Source organism: Mus caroli, unplaced genomic scaffold (assembly GCF_978045245.1).
Source record: "Mus caroli unplaced genomic scaffold, Mus_caroli_1 scaffold_8, whole genome shotgun sequence".
Lineage (NCBI taxonomy): Eukaryota > Metazoa > Chordata > Mammalia > Rodentia > Muridae > Mus > Mus caroli.
This window is the reverse complement of record NW_028227263.1, coordinates 1,474,947-1,494,330: the sequence shown is the minus strand read 5'-3', so window position 1 is coordinate 1,494,330 and position 19,384 is coordinate 1,474,947. Positions and strand designations below refer to the sequence as shown.

The 19,384-nt window shown below is 46.0% G+C and overlaps 1 protein-coding gene across 3 annotated transcripts in view; it reads left to right on the top strand.

Moving 5' to 3' along the window:
* The window catches only part of LOC110298773 (uncharacterized), a 32,841-nt gene extending 17,035 nt beyond the window's left edge, over window positions 1-15,806 (top strand). Inside the window, exons 5-9 of one of the 3 annotated variants that reach the window (XM_021168214.3) lie at window positions 1,955-2,039; window positions 9,826-9,987; window positions 12,093-12,281; window positions 14,312-14,493; window positions 15,235-15,806. In XM_021168214.3, coding sequence (XP_021023873.1) covers window positions 1,955-2,039; window positions 9,826-9,987; window positions 12,093-12,281; window positions 14,312-14,493; window positions 15,235-15,378 — 762 coding nt within the window. In that variant the 3' untranslated portion in view covers window positions 15,379-15,806. The remainder of the gene's footprint in view (window positions 1-1,954; window positions 2,040-9,825; window positions 9,988-12,092; window positions 12,282-14,311; window positions 14,494-15,234) is intronic. The other 2 variants (XM_021168212.3, XM_021168213.3) reach the window with 2 other exon arrangements.
* The last annotated feature ends 3,578 nt before the right edge of the window (window positions 15,807-19,384 follow it).

Below are 19,384 nucleotides of genomic sequence, written 5' to 3'. Positions count from 1 at the left end.
AACTGTAGCAGACAGTGGAGCAAGGGTGTGTGTGTGCTCGCCAAGGAGGAGGCCTGCGAGGAAGTGTGCAGGCAGAGAGATGAATAGCTGAGCTCTGTTTCTGCCTGACAGAGGCTTCAGGTGCAACTCTGTCTGGGTGGAGCCCAGCAGGACAAAGACACATAGAGATGAGGTTCAAGTGAAGCCCAAGAGCGAAAAAGCAGATGATTGGCTCCTATGGCTGGGATTTCTCCCTCCAGTCTTCTCCTTGGACAAACATCCCCTGCTCTCCTCAGCCCCTGACTGAGTATCACTTGTCTATACTGACACTTACAGGTATACTCACGGCAAAGTGACTCCTACAAAAAGGTTCAAGCACCCCTCTCAGGGGCCATGCCTTTTGACAGGAAAAAAAAAACAAAAAACAAAAAACAAACAAACAAAAAAACACCCAACTCCACCATTTTGAGGCAAATTTAAAGCAGTCTTATTTTTTTCATTAAAGATTTATTTATTTTTATTTATATGGGTGCACTGCAGCTATCTTCAGAGACACATCAGAAGAGGGCATTGGATCCCATTACACATGGTTGTGAGCCACCATGTGGTTGCTGGTAATTGAACTCAGTACCTCTGGATGAGTAGTCAGTGCTCTTAAGCACTGAGCCATCTCTCCAGCCCCCCCCAAGCAAGCATTTATTAAATATTATATACTTACCAAGAGATGGACTTTGCTCAGGACCATTCCTCACAATTTCCCAGCTGGAATGGCCTCAAGCCATGTGTTGCAAGAGCTTATAAAGACAAACTTACAGGCCACTGCATTTTCCCATGAGGCTTTGTTATTTCCCAAGAACTACAATTCGCAACCTTCCAGGAAGTTAGCTGGTTTCTGGGCAGGTGGGGCTTGCAGGTTAATTTGGGGAATTACAGGAGGCATAATGCTGGTACAAGGCAAAGCTTAGTCAAACTAGCTGTTTGACTGACAGTCAAAACCAAGCAGGAAGAGTATCCAAGAAACCCTAATTAGGGAGTAAGACTGCTGTGCCCAGTGACAGGAAGATATGCCCAAAAGCATGCTGATAATCTGAAGTCAGACCTTATCATAACATTAACTCATTTCCCAGTGCTGATACCTATCCAGTGGCCAGAGAGAGGCAGAGGCAGGGCCCCCAGTGGACCTCACTATTAAGTCCTGATCCAGCCAGTCCTTCCACAGTCCATTATAGAAGTATCTAGAAGGAGCCACGGAGCTAGTGTCCTAATTAGCATTAACTGTTAATTTGACACAGCCTAGAGTCAACTGAAAAAAAGAGTCTCAATTAATTGCCATTATCAGATTAGCCTGTGGGCATGTATGTGGGAGATTGTCTTAACTGTTAATGAACTGGGAGGGTCCAGCCACGGGGGTCAGGGGGTGGGGAGTGTGTGTGGGGGTGGTGAAGGGGTGGGGGAGGGTGGGCAGCATCATTCTTACAGGTGTCTGGGTTGTATAAAATCTAGAAAGCTGGGGCTGGAGATATGGTTCAGAGGTTAAGAGCACTAACTGCTCTTCTGAAGGTCCTGAGTTAATGTAAGACAGCTACAGTGTACTTACATATAATAAATACATAAATAAATCTTTTTTTAAAAAAATCTAGAAAACTAGACTGAGTATGAGTCAGCAAGCATTGTTCCTCCCTGGTTCCTTCCCTGATGCATGGCTCCTCATGAACTTCCCTCAGTAGTAAACTGTGACCAGCAAGTATTCACCAACAAAACCCTTTCCTCCCCGAGGCTGCTTTGGTCAGAGTGTCTTTATCACAGCCACAGAATGAAGCTAGAACAGCTACTTCACAGCAGAGCCAGCTAGAGATGGCTGCTGCCCATCCCAGGCTTAGTCTCCCTGGATCCACAGCCTGGTGCAAGATGTACTCGTGAGCACGGGGGCAGTGTGTGCCACCTGGCCAGCCAGCATGCCAATCTTCCTCCCCAGATCCTATTCGAAACCTTCAACTTCCCTGCCCTGTACACAGCTAATCAAGCCGTCCTCTCCCTTATCGCTTCTGGCAGAACCTCTGGTGAGTGACCCTCTGGGATCCCATTCTTCCCAGATATGCTGTCTAGTTCTTGGGGTTGGGGACATTCACCACAGCTGTGCAGTCTCTCCCTAAAAAAAATAAAAGCATAGGAGGGCGATGGCCATATAGGTCAGTAGGTAAAGGAGCTTGCTGCTGCCAAGCCTAGTGACCAGGATCCCACATAGTAGAAGGAGAGAACTGACTCCTAAGATTGTCCTCTGACCCCGACACACACAGGAGGCACACGTGCTTGAGGTGTTCATTTAAAAAAGCAAAGAGTACTCTTCAAGACTCATAGTGATCCCCACTTCATTTTTTTTAAAGGTGTATTTTATGTCTGTGAGTACACTGTCACTGTCTTCAGACACACACTAGAAGAGGGCATCGGATCTCGTTACAGATGGTTGTGAGCCACCATGTGGTTGCTGGGAATTGAACTCAGGACCTCTGGAAAAGCAGTCAGTGCTCTTAACCACTGAGCCACCTCTCTAGTCCCCTCCCCAACCTTCACCCCTTTAAAAAGAAGATTTAGATCCTCACTTCATAATAAGAGCCCTGGGGGGAAAAAGCAGAGTGAGGCAAAATGTGAAACAGTTGGTGCAAAACTGTGGTCTTTGTTTTTTAAGAATTATTTTTTTATTTTTTAAGTATGTATCTGTGTGTGTGTGTGTGTGTGTGTGTGTGTGTGTGTGTGCATGCTTGTGCACATTGGCCTCAGAAACCAGAGGCATGGATTCCCCTGGCACTGGAGTTAGAAGCATTTGTGAAGCCCCTGTCAGGCCCTCTGCTTTTAACTGCTCTAGGCCCCAAACTGTGGTTTATATGGCCCCTGATTGCAGAAACATCACTGCTCTGCTCTCTCTTTCCCATTAGCTGGTTCTCCAGAGTTAAAATCTTCCCCACAGTCCCTCCCTAACTCCCTATCCTCTTGGAGTTCCAGATTCCCCTCTCCTTTCCAGATATCCAGGCTCAGTCACCTGGTAGTCCATAACTCTTCAACCTAAGATTAAAGTGAAAATTAGCAGTTGCCAGCTGCTAGCTGGGGGAGACAGGGTCCTGGTGCTTCCTCATCTGCAGTCCTCTGGTGAGCTCTAAACACACTACTGAAAATGGACAATAATGAATTATATTTTACACACACCTGGCTCTTATTCTGACTCTTTCCCTTCCTATCCTGCTTAAAGAGTACTAGACTCATATTTTTTTTTCTTTTTCTTTTTTCCTTTTATTTATTTATTATTTTGGTTTTTCAAGACAGGGTTTCTCTGTGTAGCCCTGGCTGTCCTGTTACTCTGTAGACCAGGCTGACTCTGTAGACCAGGCTGCCATTTTTTTTTTTCTTAACTGATCTCCTAAGGTATACTGAATGAAATTAACAGCATTAATGAGCTCTCAAAAAAGGAAAATCACAGCCACACCCAAGGATCCCATTGTGCCACCCTTCCCCTGCCACTCCCTGCATTTTCTAGCATTTGTGGATGGAGCTGTGCAGCCAGCATGTGGACGTCAATGGTCTTTCACCCTGTTCAGTATATGGAGGTTCTTCCAGGCTGTCTCTGGCATTGATGGATCGATCAATAGCTCGCTTACTCTTCTTGCTGAGCCATGGTAGTGTGGTTCCACGTTAGGGATGTGCCAAGCTTTTGTCTACTTATCTGTGGCTATCCACTTGGGATGTTTCAGATTTGGAGAATTATGATAAAGCTATGAACATTTACAAGTCTCTTCCTGTAGCATGTGGAACAGTGGTGTGGCCCTCCACGGTTACTCTTCTACTGTGAGTGACAACATGCTAGGCAGAAGCAGCTTAGGGAGGGAAAGGAGGATTTGACTCACAGTTTGAAGGCACTGTCCATCTCTGCAGGGAAGGCATGGTAGTAGGGGCGTAATGTTGGCCACATTGCAGACAGAGATGAATGCTGGTGTTCAGCTTACCTTCTTCTCTGTATTCAGCCCAGGACGCCAGCCCACGAGATGGTGCCACCAATATTCAGGGTGGGTCCTCCCTTCTCTATGAACCCAACCAAGAAGCTTTATCCCTGATATGAATCGTGTCTAGTTGACAATACTAACTCTCCCAATTGCCATTTATTGGATAGTCAGTCTTCTTCTTCTTCTTCTTCTTCTTCTTCTTCTTCTTCTTCTTCTTCTTCTTCTTCTTCTTCTTCTTCTTCTTCTTCTTCTTCTTCGGTTTTTCAAGACAGGGTTTCTCTGTATAGGCCTGGCTGTCCTGGAACTCACTTTGTAGACCAGGCTGGCCTCGAACTCAGAAATCCACCCGCCTCTGCCTCCCAAGTGCTGTGATTAAAGGCATGTGCCACCACTGCCCGGCTGGATGGTCAATCTTCTTACTGTGGCCATTCTCACAGAAGTTCAGTAGTGTCTCCATCTGCTTTTAATTTGTGCTCCTCTCATGGCCAAGGACACTGAGCAAAATGGCTCTCGAGTGTTTTACCAGATTCTCATGAGTTCACCTGTGTGTTTTGACAGCTCTTTCCAGTCATGCTCGGAGAGCTTTCATCAGATTCGAGTGACACAGAGCGGTGCTCCTACCCAGGTTCCACTTCCCCTCCACTGTCTTCTCAACAACAGGTTTTCATTTCTACAGAGTCCCATTTATCAATGTTTTTATGTTTGGTGCCACACCCAAAAATCATTTACTGGACCCAAAGGTTTTCTGATTTCCTCTAGACATTTATAGAGTTTAGTTTAACAGTCAGTTGTGGTCCACTTTGATTGTTTGGATTGTGAATGCATCCCGTAAGATAGGACTGAAACATGTGCGCTGCTAGTTCTGTGGTGTTTCTTGAAAAGACCCCTCTTAGCTATGGACAATGGATGGATACTAAGGCAGGGAGTGTCACTCTCCTTTGGGATGATGATGACGACAACAACAACAACAACACCCACAGCTCTGACCTTAAAGGAATAAGAGGTCACTTATTGTGGAGCCATTTTAAGTGACAATGGCCAGGAACATAGGTTACCCCAACTTCCATCTTCCAATGTGGAAGCAGTTTTATAGATCAAAGAAAGTCAAATCAAGGCAAAATTAAAACACCTTGGTGGGTACATCAAAGAAGCAGCTACAGTGAGATGGGGGATGCTTTTCCATATGCTATCTGATGGTATTCTTTCTATACTCTACCTGATGGTATTTTTAGCTTTGGGGTTGGTGGAAGCTAGTGGGTCTGCTAAAGTAATAGATTCCAATTTTTTTTTTATCTATTAGTCATAGACTTTAGTCCCAACACAGGTGGGCAAGGAAAGGCTATTCTAGTAGCTAAAGCCAGCCTGAGATAAGGTAGTCATCACTGGACCTGCAACCTTCCAGCATCTCCATAGTAACGAAGTTCTAATCAGTCAATCATCCTCTGAAGACACAGCTTTCCAGACGTTCTCCTTCACAGGAGATATGGCTGCTAGTAGGTCTCCAGTCCTCAGTGCATGCCCTACACCCATGGGCATATGGGCAGCACTAACTGGACTCGGGGTTATCAATAACAAAAACAATGTGAATGACATGAAGTTGGAAACAAGAGAGGGTGAGGTACTAGGAGAATTGGAGATAGGTAATGAGAGAGATGATAGAAATGCATTGTGTAAATACATACTATACTTCCAAGGAATAAATACAAATATTAAGAAAAGAAAGTAGGGGGCTGGAAACATGTCTCAACAGTTAAGAGCACAGGCTGCTCTGTCAAAGGACCTAGGTTCAATTTCCAGCACCCTCAGGGAAACTCACAACCATTTGTAGCTCCAGTTCTAGAGGATCTGAGTCCCTCTTCTAGCCTCCTTAAGAAGGGCACCAAGCAGGCATGTGGTGCATACACATATGCACATACACACAGGCAAAACACTTACACACACAAGATAAAAATAAATAGATTTTTTTTAAAAAAAGAAAGAAAACAGAAGAGGCTTATTGGGGACCAGGGACAGAGACAAGAGGACAGGAGGAACTGGAAGATAGAGAGCAAGACCAAGCTAGCAAGTATAGAATTGGCTCGGTGAAGCCTGTTATTTTGTGCCATTATTAAATGCCTAAATAAATAAATAAATAAATCCCTTTTCTTCCCTTGAAAAGCCTGTGTGCTTTTTGAAGATGAGCTTCCCGAGTATGCACCAGCTGACTCCTGAACCCATAGCCTGTTCCATCAATCTTTTTATTGTTTCTTTCTGATTCTAGGTCAATACCAAGTGTTCTTGATATCATGGCTCATACTGAGTCTTTTAAAGAGGTGAAGTTTGTCTTACCCTCTCAATGGCCTGATTTGGAGATGTGGGCTCTGCTAGGTCTTCAGCATTCCTGCATTGATTTTAGAATCAGGTTGTCAGTTTCTAAAAACAAGTGAAAACAAAAACCAAGGAAACAAAACCCCTTAGTGCCACACCCCTATAAAAACCCTCAGCACCACACCCTACAGTATCCCTCAATGCCCCAACCCTATGTAAACCTTCTGATCCATACCCCTACAAAAACCCTCAGATCCACACTCCTACAAAAGCCCTCTCAGTGCCTCACCCCTACAGAAACCCTCAGTGCCACATGCCTTTAGGTTCTGCTTGGGGATATGTTGAAAATGTGGTCAACTTTGAAAAGAGCCAGAATCTTACAGGACTCTAGTAGATTGTGGCAAGTCTGAGGGGTCTCTGGGTCCTTCATGGCACTGTGACAGGGTTTTGGGTGTCCAGGCCATGGCTGTCTGTTGCCAGACTGACACACAGGTTCCGATGCTGTTGAAAGTGGCACTATTTGTTATGGTTTGAGTATGAAATGTCCCCAGCAGGCTTGAGTTCCTGTGGGGCTGTCAGCTGATGGGTTTGCCAGTGGCTGGATCCCAAGGGCTCTGATTCTTGATGGAGTCACAATCCCACAGTGGCTGGGAAGTGATGGGTACTGAAAGCAGGGTCTGGTTGGAGGGTGTTGGTCATGGTGGCATGCCCTTACAGGGTCTGTCTGTCCCTTGCTTTTGTTTCCTCTATTTCTTGTCCACCATTTATGAGAGTATCTGTTCTACTAGCCCATGTTCCTGCCATGTGCTAAGCCTCTCCACGGTGGGGCCAGCTGCATGGACCATCAGCCAAAACCCCTCCCTCCTTTTAAATGATTTCTCTCCAATAATTGTCACAAGGATGAAAAGATGAACATATTTTGATAAAAAGCGAATGTGTCTGTGTGTGTGTTTTTGAGCACATGCATATTTATCTCTTTGTGTGTGTGTCTGTGTGCATGTGTGTGTTTGTGTATTTGCACATGTACATGTGAAGGATAGAGGTATCAAAAGTCTTCCTCAGTAACTTTCTGCCTTATTTTACTTTTTAAAAGCCCCTGTCTTGGCTCAGTGGACCTAGGGTAGAACTAACTGTTTGACCAGACTGGCTGGCCAATGCACTCCAGGGACCAACTTGTCTCTATCCCCGATCCCTAGCTACCCAGAGCTAGGATTACAGACCGTGTCCCCATCCTCAAGATTTACATGGATGCTGGGAATTGAACTCAGATCCTTAAGCACATGCTGCAGGCTCTGGCCAACTTCATCATTTCTTCCTTTCTGGTTGCTCATTGCCATTGCACAGACAGTTGATTTTTCCATTTTGATATTGTACCCTTATTACTCTAATTAAACTAATTTTTATATATTTTGTAAGGTATATTACTTGACAAATATATACTCTTTCTTTGTTTGGTTCTATTTTCCAGACAGGGTTTCTCTGTGTAGCGCTGGCTCTCCTGGAACTTGATTTGTTGAGCAGGCTGCCCTCAATCTCAGAGATCCATCTGCCTCTGCCTCTAAGGAGCTGAGATTAAAGGTGTGTGCCACCACTGCCTGGCAAACGTATATTCTTTGAAAATTTTAAATTACATGAATTTATTTATTGCGTGTGTGCTATAGTGTAAGTGTGAAGATCAGAGGACAACTTTTGGAAGTTGATTCTCTCCTAAGACCTTATAGGTTCCAGGAATTGAACCCAGGTCATCTGGCTTGGTGGCAAGTGCCTTAACCTGCCTAAGCCATCTGGCCAGCCCCATGGCAAATATATTTTTGACAAATAACTTTACTTTATTATTTCCATGCCAGATGAGGTTTTTTTTTTGTTGGTGTTTGTTTTTTAATTTTGTTTCATTCTTTTCTATTGACTGCCTCTGCCTCCCTGTTCTGAGTGGAGGTGATGAGGATATAAATCCTTGTCTTTTCCACAGTTTTAGAGGGAGATCATTCAGCCTTACAATGTTAAGCTGTGGGTTTCATATTTCTTTACCAATTCAAGTATGTTGTCTTGTGTTCTTGTCTACTGAGAATTTCTTCTTTTAATTGGGACTAAATATATTGGATTTTGTCAAAATGCAATTTATGCAAAGTGATTGTTAGTTTGACAATTTGCTACAGTGTAGAATCACTTGGAGCTAGAGTCTCAGTGAGGGATCTACCTTAGGTTCGCCTGTGGGTGTGTCTGTGGGGGTTATCTTAATTAAGTTAATTGATATGGGGAGACCCAGCCCACTGTAGGCGGTACCATTCCCTAGGCAGGATGCCCTGAACTATATGAATGGGAAGCTGGAACTGAGCACAAGCAAGCAAGTGACCATGTGTGCATTTGTTTCTCTCTGGTTTTGACTGTGGATGACTAGCTATTTGAAGCTTCTCCCTTAACCCTTCCACGCCCCATATGGCAGACTACTACCTGGAATTGTAAACTGAAATAAACCTCCTTTTCTCTTAAGCTGCTCTGTCAGGGTGTTTTTATCACAGCAACAGAAAGGAAGCTAGAACATGTATTTACATTGGTACAATCATATGGCTTCTTTCTTCCTCTTTTTTTTTTTTTTTTTTTTTTCCCAGACAGGGTTTCTCTGTGTAGCCTTGGCTGTCCTGGAACTCACTCTGTAGACCAGGCTGGCCTCGAACTCAGAAATCCACCTGCCTCTGCCTCCCAAGTGCTGGGATTAAAGGCCAGCACCACCACTGCCCTTCTTTCCTCCTCTTTATGATGATGACTTAATATTGATTTTGAGTTGTGGAACGAAGGCCACTTAATTATTTTTAAACTTGTTGAAATCAATTTTCCAAAATTTCAGTTTGGAGTTTTGTGTCTGTGGTCATGAGTGACAGTGATCTACTTGTGTTCTCCCATCTTCCAGGGACCATAGTGTATGCGTGCATGATGGCCAAGGTCTTGGGAATAGACTCTGTCATTTTCAGCTGTTGCAGCTGAGAAAGAACCAACTCTGTCACAAGCTGGAACGGGAAGCCCCCTGGACTTAACCTTGCTAAATTGAAATGTGCAGTTCTTGATCTCCAGGCTCAACAAGAAAGAGAACCACCCAGACCTCAGTCAGCCCCAGGAACTACAGTGTCATATGCAATAGGCCCTTACCATGCACCCCTTAGCATGTCACAACCTCTCTGAACTAGCAAACCTGGAGCCCTTGCTAACTAAGCACACATCTCTGTCATTATGTTCAAGCTTTCCCAATGCAGGGCCACCTCCCAGAGAGTCTCAGTGCCTACCCATGCACAGGCAACACTTCTTCTTTTATCTCTTTGGAAGCTCTTGGTAAAATTGCATGCTTGACTTAGCAAGAAAACCTACAGGCTTATATCCAAAGCTGGTGGTCAGCTTTCATTCCAGTTCATATCCCTTGGGAAGACGCTGGCTTCTTGGCCCTTCCTCCTTCCCTTCTGTTATTTCCCCTCCACCACCCTTCCTACAGAACTAACACTCACCAAGGCATGCTGTGTACCCCCACATCATAATGACAGACTTTCTTCTTATGTAGGAACAGCTATTGAATCTGGAGATGGGATGACCTACATCGTGCCTGTCATGAATGGCTATCCTTTGCACTTGTCAACCACCAAGCTGGACATAGCTGGCCAAGACCTGACACTATACCTCATGAAACTGCTGTCCGACAATGGGAATGTGTTAGAGACCATAGGTAGGAAACAACTATTCTCAGGCAAATAAACCTGGGTTGTGGATAAGGTCCTTCACTCTCAGTGCATATGTGTATAGGTGTATTCAGAGACTAAAGGACAACCTCAAGTGTCAGCCTCAGGAATGTCATCCATCTCTATTGAGACAGGGTTTCAAAAGAGGATTTCAGTATTTCCTGATGGCTTGGGGCTTGCCTATGAGGATATGTATGATATTCTATTGCAGAGAGTTGACCAGTATCCCATAAGCAGCAAGAGCCTTAGGTCTTTCACTAGGGCTTAGACAGGATTGTTGCAGTAAATCTCCAACCCAAATAAGCCCATGTGATGAAAACACGACTCAATTAAAATGAATACAAGCTGCACGCCTAGATTGGGTAGATCTACCACTACACTACTGTATCCCCTAGCTGTAAGATCCCTTATAACTTGTGGTTTCTCCAGGTAATGTGCTTCTGCTACATTTCCCTTCTCCCTCCTCTTCTTCCATCTTCCTCTCACTCCATCCTCTCCTTGTCCCCCCTCCTTCTTTTTCTCCTTCCTTCTCTAAAACTTTTTGCTCCACCTTTCCTTCCACTGCCCAATCACCAGCTCTAGCCTTTATTTTACAAGTTAAAATGGGGAGAAGGTTCACATGAAGTCAGCTGAGTACTCATTCACTCCTCATCTGAAGCAGCCCCTCCTCTGGGGGAAGTGGAATTAGCATCAAAATACACACAGCACCAGGGCAATCAATGCTTGTCCCCTTTGTGCCTACTTCCTGGGCTAGAGTCTTAGCTTATACAATACGCATGACACTGGTTTCCAATAGGCCATTGGCCTTTTCTGGTCAATTAGAATGATGATGTGAACTGCTCAGGCTGGAGTCCTTGCATGTTCTTGGCTGCCTACTCTTAGAAAGAATGTGAATGAGGACCATCCATCTGGTCTCCTAGGATACTCTCAAATGCTGATTATGCTCATCCTTGCAGATGAAGAAAATAGAAGTTTATAAAGGGAAAGAGAGAGAGAGAGAGAGAGAGAGAAATACCAAAAGAGGTAAAAACCAGGTGAAGGAGGAAACATTAGGATACAACAGAGTCCCTGTAGCCAGGGAAGGGAAGACAAGTAAGGGAGAAGCAGACAGTGCAGAGGAACCTCCAGGCTTTGGAAAGAGGATGGAAGAGACACAGGCAAGGAGGTTGGGTTAGGCCAGGAGTAGCAGCACATAGATCTAATCATGGTACTTGAAGGTGGAGGCAGGAGGATTAGCATTCAAGGACATCTTCAGTTACAAGTGTGCTGGAGGCCATGAGACCCTGTTTCAGAAGAAGAGGAAGAGAGGAGGAGAAGGAGAGGAGGAGTGGGCAATTGGTGTAAAAGGAAGAGGAGAGTATGGGGAAGGGAAGGAAGAACAAGGAGAAGAGGATGAAGAAGAAAAAGGGGGAGGAGAAATAGGAGGAAGGAAATGAGGAGGAAGGAGAGTTGGAGGAGGACTTAGAGAAGGAGTTGGAGAAGATAGAAGATGGAGGAGGAGTTAGAGGAGAAAGGAGAGCTGAAGAAGGAGATGAGTTGGAGGATGAAGTAGAGGAGGAAGAGGCAGGTCAGGTGGGGCCAGCAAATGAGCAGCACAGGGAATCAGGGAAGTCCCTTTTAGTCAAAGCTCCATGACAACAACAGATACTATGTGGAAGCCTGGTCAAAAGCCACATCTGGCTTTCAAACCTGTTGTCAGAAACCTAGGAAGGAAAGGGAGATAGCTTGCTAGGGTTTTCTAAACAAGGGTTCTCACCAGCTGTGGTCACTCCTCCTGAGAATCCACAGGCATGGGGCATTCCAGAATACCCAGGTAATGAACATGAATCACATTTTCTTGGCCTCACAAACACCATACACAGCAGGGTTACATCTTAGGGTATGCTGAAGAGATCCAGCTCTGTGCCTCTTGTGCAGAAGGGGTTACTTCCCCATGCTCTCTGTCCTTCTAAAGCCTGGCCCATAGCCTGGCCAAGACCCTGCTGAAGGGGTTACATGGACATGGTGGCTGCCTAAGAGTGGGCCATCTCCCATATGCCTACTCCCACAAGTAGCACCCTACATGCCCTTGCTTCTTGATCTTGCCCTACAGCTGACCTCGAGTACATCCGAGACCTGAAAGACAAATACAGCTATGTGGCACTGGACTACAACATGGAGATGTCAAAAACTTCAGCACCATCCTTCCAGAAGAAATTCACACTGCCAGATGGCAAGGAAATCAACCTAGGGCAAGAGGCTTTCATGTGCTCAGAGGCGCTCTTCGACACCAGCCTCCTGGGTGAGTCGTCTCGGGGCAGTGGTTCAATAGACCCTTGGCATAGAACGCTGTAAGAAGGAGGGTGTGGTAGTGTGGTGGCGGGGCATTCTGCTCTAGGATTTTCCTGCTCTAAAGTCTCCATGGTACTGTCTCCCACTCATTCCTGTTACTTTGCTGACCCCTCAATTCCTCCCCAGAAGTCTTAGCCCAACTGCAGATGGGATGAAGGGCAATCACAGCACTTGCTTCCATAGCCTGCTATTTATAACTCTGCCAGTTCGGGAGACTTTAAAATGGAACAATGAAGCCAGTTAAGGCAGAAGCACAAGGCACAGACATTTGTGAGAACTTTAAGTGTCTGAATGGCCAGTGGATTTTTATACTATTATTATTAGCATTATTATCATCATTATTATTTTGTGTGTGTGGTTTTTTTTTTTTTTTTTTTTTTGAGACACGGTTTCTTTGTGTAGCCCTGGCATCCTGCAACTCACTCTTTAGACCAGACTGGCCTCGAACTCAGAAATCAGCCCTCCTCTGCCTCCCGAGTGCTGGGATTAAAGGAGTGCACCACCACACCCAGCCAGAATGGCCTCAAATTCAGAGATACACAGGCCTCTGTCTCCTGAGTGCTGGAGTTAAAGGCATGTGCTACCACTGCCCTGTTCCTGAGGGTTTTTAATGACTGTTGGCTTGGATTGGTGTTAATTGGTCTTCTCATTGCTGTGGGAAAAAAATTGCCTGGCAAAAGCAACTTAAGAAAAGAAGTTTGACTGATAGTTCAAGGTTATTGTCTATCAGGAATTCGAGGTGTCTGGCCACACTGCATCCACAGGCAGGAAGAGGAATGGATGCTGGTGCTTGGCTCCCATTCTCCGTTATACGTTATACCGTGTCCAGGATCACAGTTCATGGTGTCGCCCACATTCAGGGTGGGTCTTTCCTCTTTAATTAACCCAATCTAGAAACTCAGATGTGCCTAGATGCTTGTCTCCATGATTCTAGATCTTTCATGCAGACAGTATTAGCTCTCAGAGTCACCCTCTCTCTGGAACAGTGAGTGATATAGCTCAGCCAGACAGTGGTGCACATTGGGATGCAGAAGCAGGAAGATGACCATGAGTTCATAGTCAGCCTGGGCTACACAGTGAGCCACTGTTTCAACAAAAAGAAAGCAACGGACTGTGAAATCCCCACGGAAAAGGAAGGTCACGGAAAACCACTGTTCCCTATGATCTAAGTCTTCAAGTCATTTGTGTCATATGTGGACATACTCTGTGGCTAAGGGGGCTTAGCTCTCTATTCTGTGCTATATAGTACAAAGCGTGAAGTCTTTTCTCTGCTTTTGGTGTTTGCTCTGTAGCCCAGGCTAGTCTGGAAATCATTATATTGTCTAGGCTTAACTTAAACTTGTGGCAACCTGCCTGCCTCAGTTTCTCAAGATGTGGGATTGTAAGCATGGTAGACCACACAGTTTTTAAAGATACAATACATGCCACTGTAGAGAAGTCATTAAAGAACTCCCCAGAGGCCAGGTGGATCCCAGGGAGGAATGAAGCCTCAGGCTCCTGATGTCAGCAGAGCCCTCTGCCAGGCACACCTGAAGCACTCCATTGTATTAGTTCTTTAGCCCTTAGCCCACGATCACCCTGTGCAAGGAGTGAGGGGTGCTGATTGGCATGCACTGCCCCGAGGGACATGAGCTATAGCTACATGATACACACATCGTTCAAGGCTGGTGTCTGTTGCTTGCTTATGGAACATGTGACAAGTGAAAACAGTTACCTAGTGGCACTTTCCAAGGCTGAGTGGGGACACTGCCCTACAAACACTCACAAAACATGTGGCACCAACCTTGTTTGAACCACCGAGGGTCAACTCTTGTCAGTGATAGTGCTGGCAGGACAAGCTTGTGACCCACTTGAAGTCCACGGAACCTCAAGGTTCCTGGTGGCCCTTGGGTCTATTCAGAATCTGGAAGGTATCCCTCCCTGAAATACTAAAAATGGGGAAGCCTCTGATCTCAAAGCCTTCTTGTGCATTTCCCCCAGAGAGAGCCAACCCAGGGATCCACATGCTCACCCTGGAGAGCATCATGTCCTGTGAGAAATCCCACCTGAGGACTCTATTCAATTATATCATACTGACTGGTGGCACCAGTGCCTGTACTGGCCTACGATTTCGGATGCAGAAAGAGATGGCAATGCTGGTCTCTCCAGACTTCTGTGTGAAGGTATTGGCCCAAACCTCATCAGAGGCCTTCAGGGGTTGATCCATGAGTAGTTCTAGATTGGCTAAGGTCTAGGAATTGCACCAATAAGCAAAAGTGACAGAAGTCCCTGGCATTTACGAGAGAGAGAGAGAGAGAGAGAGAGAGAGAGAGAGAGAGAGAGAGAGAGAGAGAGAGAGAGGACACAACAAGCTAATCTGGTGTGGGAGGAGTGGCAGATGGGAAGGGGCTGCAGCTTGCAGGGTGGGCAGTGGCAGAGCTGGAGTACTGAATCTGATCAGAAGGTGGCATCATGGCATCAAGGATGATGAGCTATGGGGGTCAAGACAAGCATATAGGCTCCTTTTTGTATTTTACATTCATGTGTGTATGCATGTGGATATGGTTGGCATGTCTAGCTTCATACATGGGTTCTGAAGATCTAAACTCAGGTCCTTTTGCCTGATCCTATTTCTTTAGTCTCCTTCTGAAACAGATCTCACTATGTATCCCTGGCTGTTCTGGAACTTGCTGTGTTGATAGCCTGTTCTAGATCCTCCTGCCTCTGCCTCCTGAGTATTAGAATCACAGGCATGTACCACCAAGGCTCTCATAACTCTTAATTTAAAAAGTTAATTTTCTATTATGTGGGTCCTAGGGATGGACTAAAATTGTCAAACTCAGGCAGGTGTGTTTCATGGATAGCTTTCTAGTTAGTCCAGGGTGATTTTTTTTTTTTTGATGTGGGTCTTCTCCTCCCTCTAGGTGACTGTCTCTCCATATGCCAAGTATAGTGCCTGGATAGGTGCCTCCATCTTGTCTTCTCTCCCTCTGTTCAAGGACATGTGGATCACAAATCATGAGTATTTGGAAATTGGTCCTTCTGTCATATTTAGAAGATGCTTCTGACTGGTGGATTTTGGGTTCCATCACCTGAGCCAACATCATCACGCCTAGGCTGGGCCTTAGCCATACTGAGCAGGACATAATCAAAACAAGCTCAGAGCAAGGCCTCCTTTCTCCTGAAGGACAGTAAAAGTGTGTAACAAGGGCTGACTGCCTGGTGTCTGGGTGGCTCCTGTAGCATGCCAGTGCAGTAGGCACTGATTCTTCTGGTGTATTGGTCAGGATAAGTCAACAGTGCTGCATAACAAGCACCCCCAGTTCCCAGTGCCACAAAGTGTGGTTTGCCAATCACCCTGCTGCCTGCACCCTGAATTAAGGGTCACCACCCTCACTTGGGACCTTCTGGTAAAGCCATCATCATGTGTAATTTTGTCACTCATTATGAGTTTCTTAGAACTATTTTTGTTGCTGTAACAAAATACCTGATACTTGGTAACTTATAAAGAACAAAGGTTTATTTAGCTCACAGACTCAGGAACATGACACTGGCCTCTGTGAAGGTGATGTTGCCTTATTAGAATATGGTACAAAGCATTGTGTGCTGAGACAGTAACAGTGAGACAGTAACAGTAAAGTTGAGTCTTCTTCCTCCTCTTGTCTTTTGTTGTTGTTGTTAGGAGCCATTTTATTTTTTTCCTCCAACAAAATATTTTTATTGATTATTTGGGAGTTTCACATCATGCACTTTGATCACGCTCACTTCCCAGTCCTCTCATGTCTAACCTCCTCCCACCTTTGTGACTTCTCTACCCCCAAAAAAAAGAAGAAAGAAAGAAAAAAAGGGAAAAAAATGTGCTCCAGTGCATGGTCAAACTCCCAGTGACCAGCCCCTTAAAGACAACTGAGTCCTCTACCTGCACCCCTGCCAGGAGCTGTCAACTGAAGAGCTACATTTCAGCATCCGTATCACAATTTTTAAGAGTTCTCCTTGATGGCTTCCTGTTAGGCTGTTACGTGTATGTGGGAGGGGGGATTTCTCTTATTATAATGCCACAAATGCCATCAAGGGGCCCACCCTTACAACTTCATTTAACCCCAGTTTCCTTCCAAGGCCTCCAAATAGCATTAATATATAGATTTGGGGACTTGGTTTCTATAACAGTTTGAATAAGTCTGGCCCCCATAGATTCGTGTTCTTGAATGATTGGCCCATGGGGAGTGGCAATATTAGAAGGTATGGCCCTGTTGTAGTAGGTGTGGTCTTACTGGAGGAAGTGTGTCACTGTTGGAGTGGTCTTTGATGTCTCCTCCTATGCTCAGGCTCTGCCCAGTATAAATTGTACCTTCCTCCTGACTGCCTTTGGATCAAGATGTAGAACTCTCAGCTCCTTCTCCAGCACTATGTCTGCCTGGATGTTACCATGCTTCCTACCATGATGATAATGGACTAAACCTTTGAAATTGTAAGCCAGCCCCAACTGAATGTTTGCCTTTATAAGAGTTGTCTTGATCATGGTGTCTCTTCATAGCATCCTAAGATATCTTAACACCAGTGGCTGAACTTAGGAGTCATCTGCTGGGTTTCACTGTCAATAAGGAGACATGGGGGTGTTTATCACAGTTAATAGACACAAGTCACACAAAGCCACACTCCTACAGGAAGGAGGGGAGTTGTGTGGCACAGGGGCTGGGAGGGTGCTAACACCCCATCCTGTGCAAGGGGTCTCCATCTTTCAGGGAATGTGGTCTTCCTGGGTTTGCTGTGAGGCCAATTTCATCAGGTCTGACTATAGATGCAGGAACTGCAGCCAAGGGAGACAGGAGCAAGACTGTAAAGGCCGATGTAAAGGTCCACACAGGGACTTGAAATCTGCAAATAAGTGAGTGGGAACACTGGTGACTGAAAACAGAAAATGTAGACTGACACATAGTAAGGGAGACAAGCCCAGGCCTTAAGGAATGAATCATTCCGGTGCACTTTCCATCTGAGGTGCGTTTAGAGCTCACAGATAGTCAGCAGGCACTAGGCCCTGTCTTCCCTAGCTGGCAGCTGCTTGTCTAGGCTCTCAGTTCATCCTAGGTTTGAAAAGTCACAGGCTGTCTGCTAGGTGACTGAGTCCACAGATCAAAAAGGAGGGACTCTTGAGTCCTGAGCTAACAGGGTAGGACTCTGGGGGAGGGGGCAGCACTAGATATGGGGAAGATCATGCCTCTATGAAGAACTCAGCCAGTGAGAGATTTAGGGAGCAGAAAAGTGCAATTAGGAATTTAAAAGCATGCATTTTGTGCCAGCAGCAATGTGCCAGCCACTTTTGCCTTTTCTCTAAGCTGACACCTAACTCTGCAAGGTTAAAATAATAAACTGTTCCACTTTCACTCTCCGAGTCCCTGAGACTCTTACAGTGAAGTGATGCACTGTGGGATCTGACAGCAGGGAGCACAAGGTGGTTACTGTGACAGGGAACATCTCTAAATTAGGTGCTGGTGACTCAGTGCATAGCTGAGTCTGTTTAAGGCCCCAGTGCTGTGTCATGAAGCCAAGGCAGAGGCTTGGCACCACTGTAGCTCCTGGACAGTAGGTGTTGCCGTCGGAGACTACTGGACCTTCTGAGGCAGACTCTGAAGCCAGCCAGTCTGACAACTTGGAGAATTAGACATGTGTGAAGAGATGGTGGCCACCGTTCTGTCTGTGCCATGCGATTGAAGGAACTCCTGGGCTGAACAATAAATGAACAAAGCAGCTACCTACTGACTAACAATGTTGGTTCATCAGATGCCCTTTAACCTTGACATCTAGGTACTCCTTAACCTGGATAGGCAGGGGTCCCATAATCATACACCCTTTTGACCTTCACTGAGGTCCCTTTAACCTTGATAGTGCATGTTGGGAAGCCACTTGCTGTTGGCTCCTTCATAAGCCATGTCTGTAAACCACGAGGGGACTGCAGCACCACCCTTGAGAGGTACCACCCACCCCACAGTGGTTCTGCCTGGCTCCCGGTCCCCAGAGTCCATGGTTGGGCTCCACGCTTCTTTTTATGGTGCTTAAGACAAAAACTCCAAAAACCTCAGGTGGGAACATAGCCTCAGTCTGACATAGCCATGATGTCATCCCTGGGGGAAAGTCACCGGCACCACACACCAGTAGACCTTCCCACTGGACCCCATGTCTCAGAGGCACATCCCAGCAGCAGGACCCTGTCTGTGTGCTCCCTTGCTGAACTCTGAGTGTTCTGACCCAGGTGGTGCTGTTTTCCCCATAAATACTTGCATATCTGCAGCAATGGGTTCTGTGCCACTGTGGCTCTCAGACCTGCAGCATCAGATCTCCCATGGGCTTGTAGAAATATCCTGGCCCAGGCAATCGTTCAGGGGAGGAACCAGGAACTAAGAGTTTAGTCCCCAGAGACTCTGTCCTTTGAGAAACCTAGATTAATGAATCCAGGTTGCCAATTTGGGCTGGAATCCCTGAATTTTAGAGCTGACCAGTAGATGTCATCCTAACACTGGTTGCCAGATCTCATCCTGTCATGACTAGGAGGCTGGTGGTTTCAAAGGCTTCTTTGTGGGGATAACAGAGATACCAGAGATCACCTCTCAGCTTGCCTGTCCATGCCTCTGGGTTGGCCAGCCTGCCTTGAACGGGGTGGGGGAAGGGTAGGGGATGAGGGGAGGGAGGTAAGGAGAGCACAGCTTATGTTTGGCATTTGAAGAGGGATCAGGGCTGGGAGAGAGCCTGTCCTTGACAAATATCCAAGGTCAGAGCCTCCAAGAAGGGTGCTGTGTTGGAAGCTGAGGACTAGACCTGAAGCCCATTCCATCCCAGGACCCAGTTTGCTCCTCCAACACTGTTGTGGAGCCCTGGGTGGTCTAGTTCCTGCTGGTGAGAGATACCACCCTGACAAAATACAACTTAGAGAAGGAAGTGTTGGTCTGGTGTGCAGTTTTAGGTTACAGTCCATCATTGCTGGGAATACAAGGAGGTTGGAACTTGAAGCAGCTGGATATGTCACATACACCAAGAGCAGAAGGATGTGACTGCATGCAGGTACCTTTCTCAGTCTTACAC